Raw genomic sequence first — 17,021 nt, forward strand, 5'->3', positions numbered from 1 at the left:
AATGTGGTGAGAGATACTCCTGCATTAGCAGAGGAAGATGGCTTAGATCAGCATTTCCCAATTTTTTTTGGCCACAGAATCCTTTTAAACTTGAAAGAATTTTGCAGAACCCTATCTCCAGGCTTTACCCCTCAACCTCCAAATCAGCCCCCCATCCTGCAAACCTGCCCCCCATCTCCAGGTTTAACCCATTTCAGCCCCATCTTCCATCCCCAGGCATAACCTGCCTTAGCCCCAAACCAGCCCCCAGGACTAATCCATCTGTGGTGCTGGCTGGGGAACTTATGCCAGGTGGCCATGTGTGCCTAGCGGAAGGAAGACGAGCAGCGGTGTTCCACTGGGAGGGATGAGCTGAGCCATGCCAAATGGAGGTGTGTGGCCTCTTGGGTAGCGAGGTGAGTGAGGGGCTCTCTGTAGTTCCCTGCCCTGCCACTGCTGAAACAATGGACCTAAATTCAGTTGGTTTAATGCCAGTTCCCTCTTGCCGCTGCAATGGCCATTAAACTAATTAAATTTATGTTTTATTTCAGCGGCAGCAGGACAAGGAGCCACAGAGGAATTTTCTTGTGAACCCCTATTTTCACTTTGCAGAACCCTGTGGTTCCATGGAACACCATTTGGGGAACACTGGTCTAGATGGACTTGTAGATATTTTTCTTCTGCTGCTGCTTTTTCTGCTTCTTTTGCTCCTCCTCCTTCTTTTCTGTTTGTTTATATTTCCGTGAACTTCATAACTGGGGAAAAGGAGGGAAACATCGAATGGCAACATGAAAGTCACAGAATCTTCACTTTCACAATTATTGGACTTTGTAAGAGCTCTGTTCTTCTAGATTCAGCAAGAGCTGACATTTTTATGTTCCTGTTACAATTGATAAAGGTCACTGTATCATGGAGAGAATTACATTCATGCACCATAACTTTTTCACCTGTAAATCCTACTGAACTGCTAACTTGGTATTTGATCTCATGTATTCTTCCAGGTTTTACTTTGTCTCCCTTAACTCATCCCATTGGTTTTCTTTGGATCCCTTCCTGAGAGACATTCTCTATCAAAATTCATGCAGTGAAATACAAGGGAAAGTCTGCTTGGCACTGGGATGACTTTTACTATGTCAAGTAATATTTATGCAAACAGAGAATTTTTTTCTGCAAGAGATTGCATGATATTGTAAACCTTCCCACCAAAAATGTAATAGATGTCACTAAAAATGCTTTAAATAATCTGTTTTATTTTAAAATTTCTTACATTTGGTAAGAGCAAGGATTTAAATCTGCTTTCAAAGTGAAAGATTGACTTTAGTGTTTGTATGTACTCTAATGAGGTTTTTTTGGTCCCAGTGGAATATCTAATTGACACTTAGTGATACAGACAGATACGGTGTCCATTGGTACTAATTTCCTACAGAATGTGCTAGAGCTAATCAATAAGATTTTTCTACATAATGCAATGTAGAACAGTGTAGGTCGGTCTATGCCTCTGAGTTAGGGCATATACAATATGTTGAGTGAGATTCATGATAAAGGAAAACAGATGGTAGTATTTAAAGGGGCGAAGATGTGCTTTGACTCTTCATTAAAATTAGTTTTTCATTGTAGTCAGGATTCTAACACAACGTGTCCAGTTTTTCAGTTATGAGCCAGCAGGGAGTAATAGAATAGCACGAGTGCTTCTACTACTCTCCTTGTGGGCTCTAGTGACACTATTTTGCTTATGTTTTTGTTTTTATCCACAAATCGATTATTTCCTTATAAAGTACCTTTGAAACTCTGTATTCATGGAGTTAATCATTTTGTAGGAATAGTTAATGTGTTGTATCCATGTTTTGTGCAGCGCTCTCTTTTCAGTAAAGCTTAGCCAAGTCAGGTCTCTCTTGTCTTTACAGATTGACCTCAAATTGATAGACCTAAAGTTTAGTTATATATGAAGCGCATCACCTGTTTTAATGTGGACTTCAGTATGCATGTCTATGGTTGTCTTTCCCCCCACAATATTTAATTTTTATTAAGTAAAATTAGAAACTTCAGGGGCAAAGATAGTATAAACACCATATAGTGAATAGACTGTATGGACTTATGTATTCCTAATGAGAAAAGAAATGTTTCATAGGAAAGGAAAACACAGTACAGATTGTACCTCTCAAATCTTGAGATTCTCGTATAATGCACCATCCATAGTCTGGGAGGATTACAGATATTCCAGGACTAGACAGCCCTGAGGTTGGGGTCAGCAGCATGGGGCTGGAGCCAAAATGCAGGATGGGTGCTGGAGTCCCCAGAGAACAAGAGGCTGGGGCCATGACAGCCTGCAAAAGTGCGGGGCCTCTTGGGGGCAGAAGTCCTGTACTTCTCCTGGTCCAGCAGATTCTCTTGGTTGGGATCTTCAGGTTCAGGTCTTGGCTTCAGCGAGTGCTCACTGCTGGAGAAAATATGCCCTCAAGTTGTTTTTGGTGCAAAGTTGGAGTACTTATGGAGGTCCCCACTCTTCCCCCCCACTTTTTTTTTTTTTTTTAACTGTACAATCAAACAGTTGGTAAAACATGGACTGAAATTCTAAATTTCAAATTTGTCCTCTCTGAATTAGTTTTTGACAGCAAAAAGTCCTTTTCCCAAGTTTTGTGATTCTGCCATGACCATGAAATATCACATATTTCTTCTAAGAATAAATCAAATTCAGCTTGGTAGTCAAATGAGTCAGAAAGGAAACAGAGCTCCTCATCTGATATTGGGTTGCTTGATTTAATTTGTACTTGTACGTTTGTTTTACAGGAGGTTGTTCCTTTGATGAGCCATTCAGCTCCTGTGGATATAGTCAATCTGATGATGACGATCTTAACTGGGACCAGGTGAACACACTGTTAAAGCCTTTATCTGATCCATGGATGCCATCAGGTTTGTTTTCAGTTGATACTGCTTTAATTTTAGCTTGTAGCATTGTGTGACACTGCTATTGCTAGAACGTTGCTTTCATAAGAACATAAGAATGGCCATACTGGGTCAGACCAAAGGTCCATCTAGCCCAGTATCCTGTCTGCCAACAGTAGCCAGTGCCAGGTGCCCCAGAGGTGGTGAACCGAAGACAATGATCAAGCGATTTGTCTCCTGCCATCCATCTCCCGCCTTCGACAAAAGGCTAGGCACCATACCTTACCCCTTGCTAATAGCCATCTATGGACCTAACCTCCAAATATTTATCGAGCTCTTTTCTAAACTCTGTTAGAGTCCTGGCCTTCACAGCGTCCTCTGGTAAGGAGTTCCACAGGTGGACTGTGTGCTGTGTGAAGAAAAACTTTGTGTTACTGCAATTTTAATGCTAACCTCTTCAAAATGATCTGCATGACACACAATTCTGCAAAGTGCAGTTATATTTTTATGCTTAAAACTGTAGGCTGAAGTTTTCAAACTTAATTGTAATTAGGGAAGAGAGAAGGAATGAAGGAGTAAAAAAATTAATATGTAGTAATAGTTGCGGGGAGAAATTTTTTAAAAAGGAATACTGAAAGGGAAAAAAATCCTGAAGAGAAAGCAAAAATGGTCTTAAGTATTTTTGTAAAACAAATTGAAAGGTAATAGAAATTGTTGTGAAGAGAAACACCGAAAAAGACAAAGGAGTCAGATGCAAAATACTGCAACAAAATTCCCTTTATTATATGTACTGTATTCACACAGTATTTCAAAAGAAGTATTTTGATTGTCATATTCCATAAAGACTATGTGGTGTGTCACAATGGGACCAGATTTCACAGCCACAGTCCATAAATTCCAATGCAATATTTATTTTAGTCTGTCCATGAAACACCCTTTTTTTCCTATGCCTATTACCCCACATGTAAGCATTCAGACCTCTGCCTCAAGGTTGAAAATATGCATGGATATGAAATTCATCAGTTTTCAAGGATGCCCTCCTGTGGATCCCAAGTGTACTCCCTGACTGCCAACTCCTATGATGCTAGCTCGTGGGTTGGCTCAGAATATACCTTTTCTTCAACTATTGCCATCCACCTACGAACGCCAGAAATTAAAACATCAGCCCCTGAGCACAGTGGTTTTAACAGTCTAGAACTTCCTCTGCATTAATGAATATCAGTTACGATATAGTCCCCTCATATTATAGTAAAAATTATTTCCATTTTAAATATACCCAGATGGTTTGATAGCCTTACAGAATTTTGTTCTGTTGTTTCATTAATGTCCAGAAAATTTAGTGCCATAATATCCCAGTACTGTACACTAGGGGGTTGTCTCAAAATCCCATTAGAAGTCTTCAGTTTATAAGAATATAAAAATGCTATTTGCCTCAGTATTTAGAAGGGAAAATGTATTTTTTAAAATCCATAAAAACTGAGAAAAAATCACTGCATGAGCAAAACTGGAGCATACATAACAGTTGTTAAGCACAGACATCTGTTGTTCACAAAGGCCCCTCCTTCATCCTGTCATAATTGTGCACACTAAATGATAGAAAAAGATATCGTGAAGTCTCACAGACATTTGTGGTTCTTAGTAAGTTTATATCAGAGGAGTCCAATAAACTTTCATTGACCGCTTTGTGGAAGGGAGATGATCTTGTGGGTCCCAGCTTTACAGTCCTGCAGCACTTGTTTCTCAAACTATTTCACTCAGTGTGACAATGGGTGTGTAAATTATGCTAATTTTTCATTATCAATCAGGCCCTTGTCCCTGAATAAGTCCTCAGAACTCGCCAAATAAGTGAGGGATGGAAAATAGAACTAGCTAGACAGTCCAAATTCTAGGAGCTGCTGCCTGCAGTCTTGGCTGGCATTGGAGGCACTGCTGGAGGAGGGCTAGGTTGTCTCCAGATCTGCCCTGAAAGCAGTGTTAGACTCAATGGAGGTGTATACTATGGCCACCAGCATTGTGATGCATCACAATGCATAGTTCCAGGTGTTGGGCATCCAGATGGAAGTCTGCCTTACAATACAGGATCTTCCGTTTGACTATGCAGGACTGTTTGCAGCAAACACAGATTCCTGCCTACGCAATCTGAAGGATTCTTGGGCCACATTTAAATCGCTGGGGATTCATACGCCCGGTCCCCAGAGGAAACATTTCAAGCTCCAGCCCTCTTTCTGATTTTACTCCTCCTGCTCGACCCCCGGCGGGATGGCAATAGAAACGTGGGGAGGAAGAGGTAATCTTGTTTGTTCTGTGGCCGGGGGCAGGGTTTGATCAAGCCTCTGCTGGGGTTTAAAACATAGGTTTTGAAGGTGCACCCGAGGATGGCATACCAGTTGTCTACCCAGATTCTTACCCTTCTGTGAGCCACTTGTCCCAATTCTACCATGCCTGGACCCAGATTACATCCAGTTGTTGAGTTCTGAGCACGGTGACCTCAGGATACTACGTATGATTTGGTGTCTTCCTACTTCTTGCTCCCCATCCCTCTTCAGAGACCCTTCTTGTGAACCGCTCCTACTGTAGAAGATGCAGGTGCTTGTTGAGTTAGGAGCAATAGAGGAGATTCCTCCAGGAATTCTGGGGCAAGGGTTTTTATTTGTGGCACTGGCTTATCTCCAAGGGTAAGGGTGGGCTGCACCAATCCTAGATCTAAGAGGCCTCAGTTCCTTCATAAGGAAGAGGAGGTTCCATATGGCGTCTCTGGCTTTCATTATCTGTTTTCTGGGTCTAGGGCACTATTATGCCATCATCAGTATGAAAGATGCATGTTTCTATAATCCATCATCCCAGCACACACAAAGTTTCTCCACTTTGTGGCAGGGGTCAAGCACTACTAGTTCAGGGTTCTTCCATTTTTCTTCTCTTCAGCCCTCTGTGTTCAGAAAATGCCTGGCAGTGGTCACAGCCTATGTTCATAGAGACAGAGTGCAGGTGTGTCTGTAGCTGAATGACTGGTTCATCAAAGCCAAGCCATGGGAGCAGTCTGAGGAGCATGTGGCCCTGAAATGCTTCCTATTCCTGAGGCTGGGTCTTATTCTCAGTGTACCCAAATCCACCTTGACACCTACCCAGCAAATAGAATTCATAGGCACACTCAGTTTCACAGGTGGCCAGAGCCTCCTTACCCCGAGAGCCGATTCCAGGCCTTGAAAGACATTATCAGGACTTTGCCAATTCCCCATAACAATGGCACGAGACCACTGAGTGATAGTTTTGCTAGTAGCTCACTGTCTAGTTTAAGGATCTTCTTCTAATTCTTAAATTTTATGAAAAGGAAGAGCTTCCAGAAGGTTTCTCTGACTTAGCAGTATCGGCAACACATCAGACAGGGTTTTGCTCTCCTAAAATTGGATGAACATACTTTTTTCATGGTGTTTTGTTTCCAAGGGTAGGAATCCAGTAAATGTCGGTAGTATTATTGTTAGAGGAAGGAGACTGACTTGTATGATATGCTACTTTGACTTTATTCTTTGTCCACCTGTTTGCCTGTCAGAGTGGGAGGTGAAAATTGTTAATGTTTTAGATGTCTGGTTATCTTAGTTGCAGGATATTTGATTTGGGAATAAAGGATGTTTAGGGATTAGGGAGCTCTTTTCTCTCCATTCAGAAAGGAAGTGAAATGTTTGTGGAGTCTTGGACAAGAACATGGGCGTTTGCTCTGTGGCTGGGACACACATACTTCGAAAGGTCAAACGCTCCTTTGGGAGTGGAGCAATTCTCTTTTGTCTCGCAGTAAAGGCAACAGATCCAAGGGCAGAATCTAGTCAAGTACTATCAATTTTTCCTGTTCACTTGGTGTAGATATTTTTTCTTTTCTTTATGCTCAACTCATCTTGATGATTTTAATTAGTTTTCAGTTAGCCTTGAACAATGAGTTATGCGAAACATTTAAAAATGATTTGAAGTAATTTGTCAGCAGTTTCTGAGCTACATATTTTAGAAAAAATAATTTCTGGTGATAATGAATAGAACTTCTTAGATTAATGGTTTGGGAGAGTTCTTGGCTTTCACAGCAAAAAGCTTTATGCAACAATATTAAAATACTAGGCTAACACAAGTACACTCAGCTCAATACTCCCTTGGCAACAGTAAAATTAATGCATGTGACATGGCTAATTTTAGGCACTATGCTTCAATGAATGAGTTGATGTCAAAATATAGCATTTCATATTAATTAGGTGGCATTGGGGGGAGTACACCATTTAGTTCTTGAATTGTGTGTTGGAATTATTTTACTCCACAGAGACTATTAAAGGCTAAGAGAGCTCTAGTTCATATAGCTTTAAGCAGTAAACTTTTTAAGTGGGAGCAAAATAAAAAATGATATATAGTGGGGGAAAAAAACAGAATTCGTAATATTTGCCAAGATTCTTTTTGTCAGCTTTAAAATATTTGTTGAGATCTTTCTGAACAGTATTAAAAAATAAAAGCTGAACAAATTATACCACCTAGCACAATGAGATTCTAATCTTAATTGGGGCCTTGGTGTGCTGCTGCACTGCCAACACAAATAGTGAATTAATTGGCACTAAAAGAAGTGGGAGCATTAAATACCCTGATTTTATTTGGCAACTGTTATCAATTTTTACTGTTAATCTGAAAATGCATAGACCAGACCAAGAAAGGAATGAAATGTGTGCATTTACACACACAGTCATACAACCTGAATATTTGGTGAGCCTCCACCATTCTGTTTAAACTATTGAGTCAGGTGAAGCAGGAGACAGCTGGTATAAACATATAGTTCAGAAAGTTGTTTCAAGAGAAATTGTTCAAGAGTAAAGAGCATTGTAAATTTGACTTCACAATTACACCATCTTCTTCCCACACTTCAAAATGCAATATTAGTGGTTGTCATTCCTTCTCTCTAACTCTCTTAATTTTTATAGATGATATCAGAAAAACATTTGATTTATATTCAATAGTTATTTCTATGTTATACTAAATTCATAATCCTACTGAATTCCTATACATTGTTACTTTGACATAAGGGTATGCATACCTCCCTTAAAATTATAAAATATGTTTTTCTATGGTAGTAAGATTAAATATGAAGATTATTTTGGACCAGTGGTCAATTTCTGATCTCTTAATTGCAGACTGGGCTAGGAGCAGAGTTTTTGTTTTAGGTTAGTTGTCCCTTGGATGAGCATTCTGCTAATATGGTCCCTACAGATGCCTTCTCCACTACCCAGCGTGTTTGTAACATGTATTGAAATAACATTTTCTTTATCTGCTTAGAAACTGCTCTCTGCCTGATCTCAGACTACATGTCCCTTTCTACACTTGTTTATCCCTTTTTTTGCTGTTGTTTGTGGCCTGTTTTTTGTCTCTCACATTCTTGCATTCCCTTCATGATTCCCACCCCCTGAACACTGTCACTGATGTCTTGTGAAATTCATCATGGAGCAAAGGTTTTAAGAGCAAGCTACTATATTCAGAACTCATTATCTCTGGAGTTTTCTCAGAGGAGCCCCACGTATATGGCATAATTCTAATACATAGCTACTTTATGGTGCTTTACATTATCGTACAGAGTGTATGGTATTTATCACATGCCCCCTGGGCTACTGCTTCCTGTAGCACCTGTTGGCCCACAATGGTAAGCCATGGGCAAAAGGAGCTGTGAGGGGCTGTACATGCAGCGGCACAGTTAAAGAAAGTGTCTGGTGGCCTGAACTGCATCTGGCCTGTAGATCACTTAATGCCCACCCTTGATTTTAGAGCTAAATTGTATCTAAGCATAAAATGGTTATGGTGGGTTGATTACAAGAACAATTATTTTCTCAGTAGGCTTTGTTTTCCCATTTAACAGCAATGTTCATGCTTCACTTACATTTTTGTAGCATAGTGTACCATACAGCTCTTATGGTGAGCTGTTTGTCCTAAGTCACTGTCAACAGTTGTGTTCTGAGATTTGCTTAAGTCTTATCCATAGAAAATGTAAATTAACATCAAATGGTGGGATTTGCACGTACCATATTTTCTCTCTGTTACATTTACTTTTTCATGGATTTTTTAAGATTTTACAGCCCTGGAAAAAGAAGTATTTTATTCTGCATCTGAGTGGGACCAATGCAAGCTTTCCTGTATATCCTCAGTCTGGGTGCCATTTGAAACATTAAGAATGTAGTTTACGTTATGTGTCTGCTGAACCTTGGAAGCCTCGGTTGAGACTGCCAATAAAGGGGTCACTAACAGGGGCTGAATTTGTCATGTGACGAATGAGTCCTAGCACGTGAGTCATGAAGTATTGTTTATGTTACCTGTTGTTTTACTTGAATCTTGGTCTCAAGATTTATTTGAATGCTGTCTATATTATCATTTGTAACCTGCTCAAGCCAAGGATCTTGTCTATCTGTTCTGAGAAACTTCTAGCATATCTTTAGGCATTGTACAAAAAATTAAAATCATTCACCTCTATTTACATGGGGCAGGAGGAGGGTCCATTAGAGAGAGAACCATTTTTCCTTTCCAAACAGTCCACTTCCCTCAACTAGAACAATTTTCTCTAATTGTATGTGTTCTGTTGTAGAATATACAGGTAGCACTCTAGGCCAGCTCAAGGGATACTGCTATCCTCAATCATTTTCTCTTTTGTAAGGTTTGCTAAAAGAAGCTTTTGGCCCGAGCACAGATGAGTCTGTCTCTACCCTGATTAATAGAAGAGTTCCCGTGATCTGCAGCACCTGGAGGTGATGGTTAGATGTGTTACATAAAACCATAATCTAGAGACTGGATCCAGCAGATTGAAGTAGTGGTGCTGATTCGTCTGTCAATTTAATGAAAAGAATTGAGGAGTTGCCCCATTGAGATCAATGGAGTTATAGTCTTGTAAATGAGAGGCGATTCAGGTCCAGTTTGTAATTTTTGTTGAGTTAGTTTTCTTTCTAATGCTCTACTACTAGAGATTTGCTTCCTGCCTAGTGACAGAGTTACTTCTCCCATATCCCACCTTGGTTATGACTGCTTAGGCAGATTTTCATTAACTTAATGCCCAGTTTCCTGTTCCTGCTTGGATAGGTAAAAGCCCTCACTATTTATTCACAGTTCTCTTAAGGCTTTTGGTTTTGTACCCTTTCCTAGCAGGTTGCATAATTACTTTCCTCCTTTAAATGAGGGGATGGCTATGCACAGAGCATAAGAATCTTTCTGGGATGTGGGAAGCATATTATATCTTGTGCAGTTGATTCACAGGCAACAATCACAGGTTTATTTTATAAGTTGCCTAAAAGGCTAGAAATCTTTCAGATCTTGGTGGGAGTCTGCCACAGTTGGCAGTAATCTCCTGTCAGCAAAGGATGAAGTAGAAACCTAAGAGGGTCTTCAGTATGATTCTGACAAGAAAGAGCCTTCATGTTTTCAACCTCTCTCTAAGGTCATGCCTACACTGGAGGCACTGTAGTGGGATAGCTACAGCACCATAGCTGTGCTGCTGAAAGCCTGTAGCATAGATGCAAACTACAGCTACTGAAGGTTTTTTTTTCCATTGCTGTAGGAACTGCACCTCCCTGAGTTACAGAGGAAAGGTCAGTGGAACCATTCTTTCATTAACCTAGCTGCCTCTGCTCCAGGGGGTTGCTTAGCATAGTTACAACCTTTGGAGTATGGCTTTTTCATAGCCCTGAACTTAGTAGTCATGTTCACATACATTTTAAGTATCAGGCAGGCCAAAGATTTCCTCTTTGTCATTTTTTACCAGCCCAAACTTGCAGGATTGATTGTACACATAGCTCTTGTTTAAACTTTTAGGGAGGGACTGAAAACAACAAGAACCTTTGTCATTTGAGGAGAGGAATGGATTCTTATTCTAAACTCTTTTTGATGCTCTATGACATCTGTGGCAGAATTTTCCCTTCCTGTCCTAAGATGAAAGTTGCTAATTTTGTCCAGGCAAAGACTCCTCTCAATTAATCAGTTGGCAGAATAACTTAGAGATCACTGCATCTGAAGAAACTGTGTAGGATTTGTATGTTCTTCCTTATGTCTCAGAAGGACTCTGGGGTTCTGTGCTTGCCCATTTCCTCATGCCAGGGGAAGCAAATACTGTGTCAGCCCTGTTAGGAAGGTCATGCCCAGTAAAACCCAAAAGAGAATAGTGAATAATGAGATAGGAAATGCTTCACTGGGAGTGGAGCTGATGAGGCTGGCCTTCAATCAAATTGCACTCCAGGCAAAGAATGTCTTTAGTGCCCCTGTTCCATTTGTTAAACCTTGGAATACTTTTGTAGCCCTTTTCATGACTTTGATGAATGTTTTGCGTGCATGAATTATCCCTGTTATAGAAGATGATGAATTTGCATACTGGGATTTGCAAATCTATATTTATCCACCCCATATACAAAGCTAAGAATCATTTCCTGTAAGCTGATAGAAATGTTTGATTTTAAGAGTAACTGATATGTACTAACATCTCAGAAATTGAGCTGAGCACCAACACTGAATGGACCAGTATTGAATACTGTAATGGAAGGTGATGGCAGCCTCAGAATGTTAACTCAAGTCTTTCAGTTCAAGAGGTAATTGTTTTTGCCTTTATGCTTGCCTTTGTCCTCATGTACTGGATCACAGCCTCAGAGAGCTAACCATTGGGTTTTCAGGTGGTAGAATAAGAAGTCTCTCATCAGCCATTGTTGATCAAATATATGTTTTAACGAGCCTGACTTGAGCTCCAAAAACTTGCAATGGTCAATTGTGACTGCGACAGTAGAGTGGGCAGAGTCCTCCAAGCTATCCACCCATTAGGAAAAGGGTCCTTGAGCTCTGCATCATGAATGAATTCAGAACTTGGAATGGAGAGTACTTTCTGTGTGGCAAAATGTAATGAATGTTGACCAATTCAACAAAGATGTCTTAACTATTAATGTGCAAATGTTCCAAATATGTTGGTGTTTGGTGAAGGTCTGTACAATTGTTTAAACTTGTTCCTGTCCACCAGTAGCTAAAAAATGCGATCTTTAATTGGTGTTTCCTTATCTCAATTTTCTTCAGTGGATATTCGAACAGTGTCAATGAGTGAGCAAAAAACCCTCCTCCTTGATTATTTTTTTTTTTTTTCTTTTCGTTCCAAGCTTCCCCTCATCTTATCTCTGCCCCTGTAACTAAATTGTTTCTTCTTCCCAGGTATATGAGTTTCCTTCAAGACAGGCTCAATTGCTGTGCTTTCTGAAATTTTTAAGGATGCAGTGTTGGGCTCTTTGTAGTCCACTATGAGATCAAGGCAGTTTCTCATCAAAGTAGTAGAGATCATAATGTGCATTGACTGAATTTGTAATACCTTGCTTACAGTATTTACTTGGAACAGAATATTGTGCTAAATGGCATTTGCTAACAGAAATTAGAGGTCTGTGATCTGGTTTGCCAGGCTTTACACCTTGTATAGGATTCCAGCCTCAGTTTTACTCAACTGTGCCGGTCCCATGAGGGCACTGCAAATCTCCATCACTTGGTACCTCCCTGGTCTTATGCTGTCAGTTAGGCTCCACCCGCATTGAATGTCTCTTTGACTTCACAGTCAGACTTTGTAACATTCTCCATGAGAATCTTTTACCTGATAGCTGAGGCTGAATACAGGCCACCCATCTTTTAAAGATGATGATGCTACATTTAATAGAATCGTGTTGAGGGAATGGCAACCACAAAGCATGAAGAAAGCTCTTGGATTCAACACATGGATCTTGGCCTGGATGCTGCTGTTTCTTTACTTCATGTTCACACCATTGTTGTAGCTTTGTCTTCAGCAGTCCTGAAGCTTTTAATTTATTCTCATTCAGAATGTTTGTAAGGAGGCCAGTTAAGCATTTTCCAGTAGACATTCACAGACTGGCGACAGATACAGTAAACCCTCAATATAATGGATAAGTGGGGGGAGGGGTGTCCATTAAAACTGAAAGTGTGTTATATTCGAGGGTTTACTCAGTGACCTTCCCAGCTCCTCCTGGCTCCAGCAGAACGTGGTGGCTCCTCCAGCTCCCAGCTGCCTGCACTCTGTCCCGAGTATGGCGGCTCCTCTGGCTCTGAGCTGCTGCCATGGTGTCGTGTCCCCTTTTTCCCCCCAACCTCCTCACAGCTGGGATCACCGTGGCCTTGGGGTGCCTTGCCACAGCTGGGATCACTGCCATGGATCTCAGCCATTGGGGTTGGGGGATCCGGTGGTGGCAGCAGCAGGTCTCCAAGCCATGGCCAGGTACCCTGCAATTGTGGCAGTCCTGGCTGCACAAAGGGACCCTGCAGCTGTGGCGGTGTCAGATGCGGGGGAGGCTGGGGGCACCTTTGGTGAGTTGCCATTTACAGTACTGTGGGGGAGTCTAGCGGACATCCATTATTACCGATGTTCAGTAAAACGGGGTTCGCTATATTGAGGGTGTTACTCTAGTGTTGTTTTACTTGTATACAACCATCCCTGCTGGCAACACATCTTGCTACAGTGAAATTTTAACTGTAATGTTGGGAGTGCAGTCTATTATTACAGCATAGGACTGTCCTTTACCAAGTCAAAACAATGTTATCAAGAACCTTCCTTCATCAATTAGTTTTGAACTGTTTCACTGAAGTATTAGTCCACAGTTCGTGCATAACGTTGTTGTGTTTCCCAAGGAGCTTCACCAAATCACCATTATGTTCAGTGAGCAACTTATCTGATAAGCTCCAGAAAGCCAAATTATTCCTTGCAAGGAAGAGGGTAATTGAGATCAGATGCTTGAGCATGTTCCGGTAATGCTGGCTTGCTACATTAATAATGTACTGGTTTTCTGCATCTGAGCCTGGACTTGACCTCCATCTATTTGCAGTAGGCCATAAAATGGCTGGATGATTTTTCACGTTGCTTCAGAGAATCAGCTAAGTTATGCCAGTAACTGTACCCAGAAAGTGCTGGAACGATTTGGCATTCTTATCAAATACCTTGCAACACAAAACGTAACACTTTTATTTAAAAGCAACAGATAAGTAGCTAGCACTGATGCAGTTTCTCAGCATTCTTGAGCGCTCCTTCACAGTGACTTTGAGAAGTGTCATATCTGCTCATTTACTGGAAATTTCATATCCTTGATTTTTACCTGGCTTGTTCAAAATTGTATGATTGATATCAACATAATTTAGGGTCACTGGTCGTAAAGCAGGATCTGAAGTATCAATCTGTGGTGTGTAGTTTTTCTCTGTGCTGCTTCTGTCGTCATGTGAGGCTGATTCTTCTTTCATTTTTTCCCTTTTCACATAAATGAGAATTTTCTTAGTCATTTCTATCTCTTTCATGTGAGCCACATTCTCCTTTATACCACTTGGGAAGCTGGATGATTCTCCATCACCTTCTTCATGTTTCCATTCCTTATCTTCAGGTAAATCTCTAATTCCTTGATAGTAGGACTTCATCACTTATGTTTCATTCATTAATTTTGTCTGCACTGGGGCAGTTGCTACTGCATAAAGTGTGTTCTAAGTTGTCTGTTTCAGATATTTTCCCATCAGACTTTGCCATTGCTGCACACTAGATTGCTACTGAGCTTTTTGCTCCTACTTCTGAGCTCTTAAATGGTTTCTTCAGAGGCATCTTTTATTTTTTACAAGGGAAAACAGTGCAGTAAAACACCGATTAACTCGCAGATTGCTTTCCTGGGCATCCACACGTATGTCAAGTTTCATGCAAGTTGAGGTTTGGGAGGATGGGGGAGGGGCAGAGGGTTTGGGCATGTTGCGGGTGTCTAGGGGTGCAGCGGGGCCCAGCAGGAGGACACAGCAGCCTGGAGGAGTGGAGAGGGAGCTGCTGGGAAAGCCAGGAGCCCTGGGGAGGCTGCACCCCCTCCCCCTCTGATGGAGTGCAGACAGGTTTACCCCTGCTGGCTGAGCCTGGCCCTGGGGCAGGAGGCTCACATGCCACTTGGAGGCCCCTTCCCTGTCAGCAGCTCCAGCCAAAGAGAGACGCACCCCCTTCCACCTCGCCTCTGCATCAAGCCCTTAAAGAAACAGAGACAGTTGGGGGTTTACTATATAGGAGGAGCAAAATTCTGCATTCCACAATCTTGGAAAGTTGCCAAACACTACTTCTTAAAAATGGGACAGGAAGTAATGGTATTTCATTTATACTGCTGTGTGAGATGCCACCTGTCAAACCCCTGTCATGAAATATGTCCTTTATTAGGTGTTGTTTACATTCTTCAAATTGTAAATCCAAGCACAATTACACACTAAAACAAGGTTCACAATATCACAGCTGAGCTCTCATTTCCTTCAGTTCTTTCTTATATCTCATTGGCTGCTGCTATCAGTTTTTTCTGATATCTGATTTTTCATTGACCCCCTATGTATCTGCAAGGCCATGGCTGACAAGTGTCTCAGAAGTTTGAGGAAAATGTAGCTCTCAGAAATTTCAGAAGGTTCCATGGGATTCTACAAAGATCCATTCTAGGGCATTATCGAAAAATGAATCCATGTAAAGAATAGCTGAAACATGTTTCAAACATTTTATTTTCCCCTTTATTGTTAACAAAAAAACCAGCACCCAGGTCTGGCACACAGGGGTGACTGGTGCCTATGGAGGGAGGAAGTGCAGGGAAGGCCACCCACAGATGCAGGGAAAATATGGGGACACCCCCTTTGGCAATTAGATTTTTGGTGGTGGTCGTATGGTTGCAGTACACATCCTAAGTGCCGAACATAGTCATCTGTGCCAGCACTCATGGATGTCAGGGTTTCCTGCCCATAAATTTTACCTTGGAACTCATTGATTAAGAGCCATAGAACCTTGCAAAGTTTGAGGGAGGAGAAATGTTACCATATTATGTGTTTAAAATTATTTTAGTGTGAAAAAACCTTAATTGTCAGAAGGCTTTTCTTTCTTTTTTCCGTGTTGGTTAGTCTGATTTAGATTAATTCCCATGCATCCTTCTATTTGGACATCAATAATGAATGAGCCAAAGCCCCTCATAACAAGGATGGGCTGAAACTTGGTGTTTTCAATTTGTGAGAAATTTTGACATTTTGAAATTTACCATGAACTGGAAATTCCATAACTTTTTTTTTTCCTTTTGTAAACTGACACACGTTTTTGGCCATAATGAAATATGCTCCCAACAACCTTAGTGTCTGTCTGAAACTGATGTGGTTCTTGTAAAGAATCAAGCAATTACAGCCAGCAGCTGTCAGGTCTTCCAGAGTCTGTGACTCAGTGGCAGCTGCCTCTGTGGAATTAGAAATTCTAATGTGGTGGGATTGTCTTACTTATGTTTCTAATGAAAACGTACATGTGATTTGATGGAAGATCACTGAACTTGAGATGTTTCTGCAAAAGTTTCTGGCCATCTCTGCTTTTCACATCTGTAAGTTTATGACAGGTTGAACTTCTCTAATCCAGAACACTCTAGTTTGGCAGCATTGGTAATTCAGGGGGTGACCATCCGTCCCATATTGGGTGGGACGGCCCCGTATTTGGGACACCAAAAAGGCATCCCAACTTTTTTTTTTTTTTAAAGGGACTCATTGTCCCATATTCCCCTCCTCCCCGCATCCTCGGGAAAGCAGCGGGAGTGTGGGCAGCTGCCACTTCCCCAGGGCTCCCAGGGAGGCTGCAGCTGCTGCCTCCTTCCCAGCTCCCCAGGGCTTGGAGGAGCTGCCCCTCCTCCCCCATATCTTTCTGTCCCGTATTTGGGACAGGGAGATATGGTCTCCCTAGTAATCCAGCATGATTTTAGTTAGCTGGATGGCCACTTATGGGTGTGGCCAAGTTTCTTCTCATCCCATAAAGTTTGTGTACAGCCACCAGTCCTGGCTCTGTGTTCTGTGCTGTTATTTAGCTGTGATTTACCCCTAAATGTCTTCTAAGAGCCCAGTAAGCAGTGAAGGTGTTGGTAATATTGCTACACAGTATTGACTTCCTGTGATCTGGCAAACACTTTCATCTGGCAACATTCAGGTCCTGAGGGTGGCAGATTAGAGACATTCAACCTCTAATAGAAATGTATTATATAATCCCTTCCATTTCTGAGGCCCAATCAGTTATTTCCAGTTTATTGTTTAAGATGGGTTGTTCTGCATCAGTGTTTCTCAACTTCATTTTTTATAAAGTATCCTTTTTATATGTATTGTACTTATGATTGTGCAAAAAGAATAAA

The 17,021-nt window shown here is 41.3% G+C and overlaps 1 protein-coding gene across 10 annotated transcripts in view; it reads left to right on the top strand.

Moving 5' to 3' along the window:
* PTPRM (protein tyrosine phosphatase receptor type M) overlaps positions 1–17,021 on the top strand; it is a 743,228-nt gene that overhangs the window by 175,207 nt on the left and 551,000 nt on the right. For all 10 annotated transcript variants that reach the window (XM_074987422.1, XM_074987431.1, XM_074987423.1 and 7 more), the window contains one exon: positions 2,767–2,889. In XM_074987422.1, coding sequence (XP_074843523.1) covers positions 2,767–2,889 — 123 coding nt within the window. The remainder of the gene's footprint in view (positions 1–2,766; positions 2,890–17,021) is intronic.

Source organism: Carettochelys insculpta, chromosome 2 (assembly GCF_033958435.1).
Source record: "Carettochelys insculpta isolate YL-2023 chromosome 2, ASM3395843v1, whole genome shotgun sequence".
Classification (NCBI taxonomy): domain Eukaryota; kingdom Metazoa; phylum Chordata; order Testudines; family Carettochelyidae; genus Carettochelys; species Carettochelys insculpta.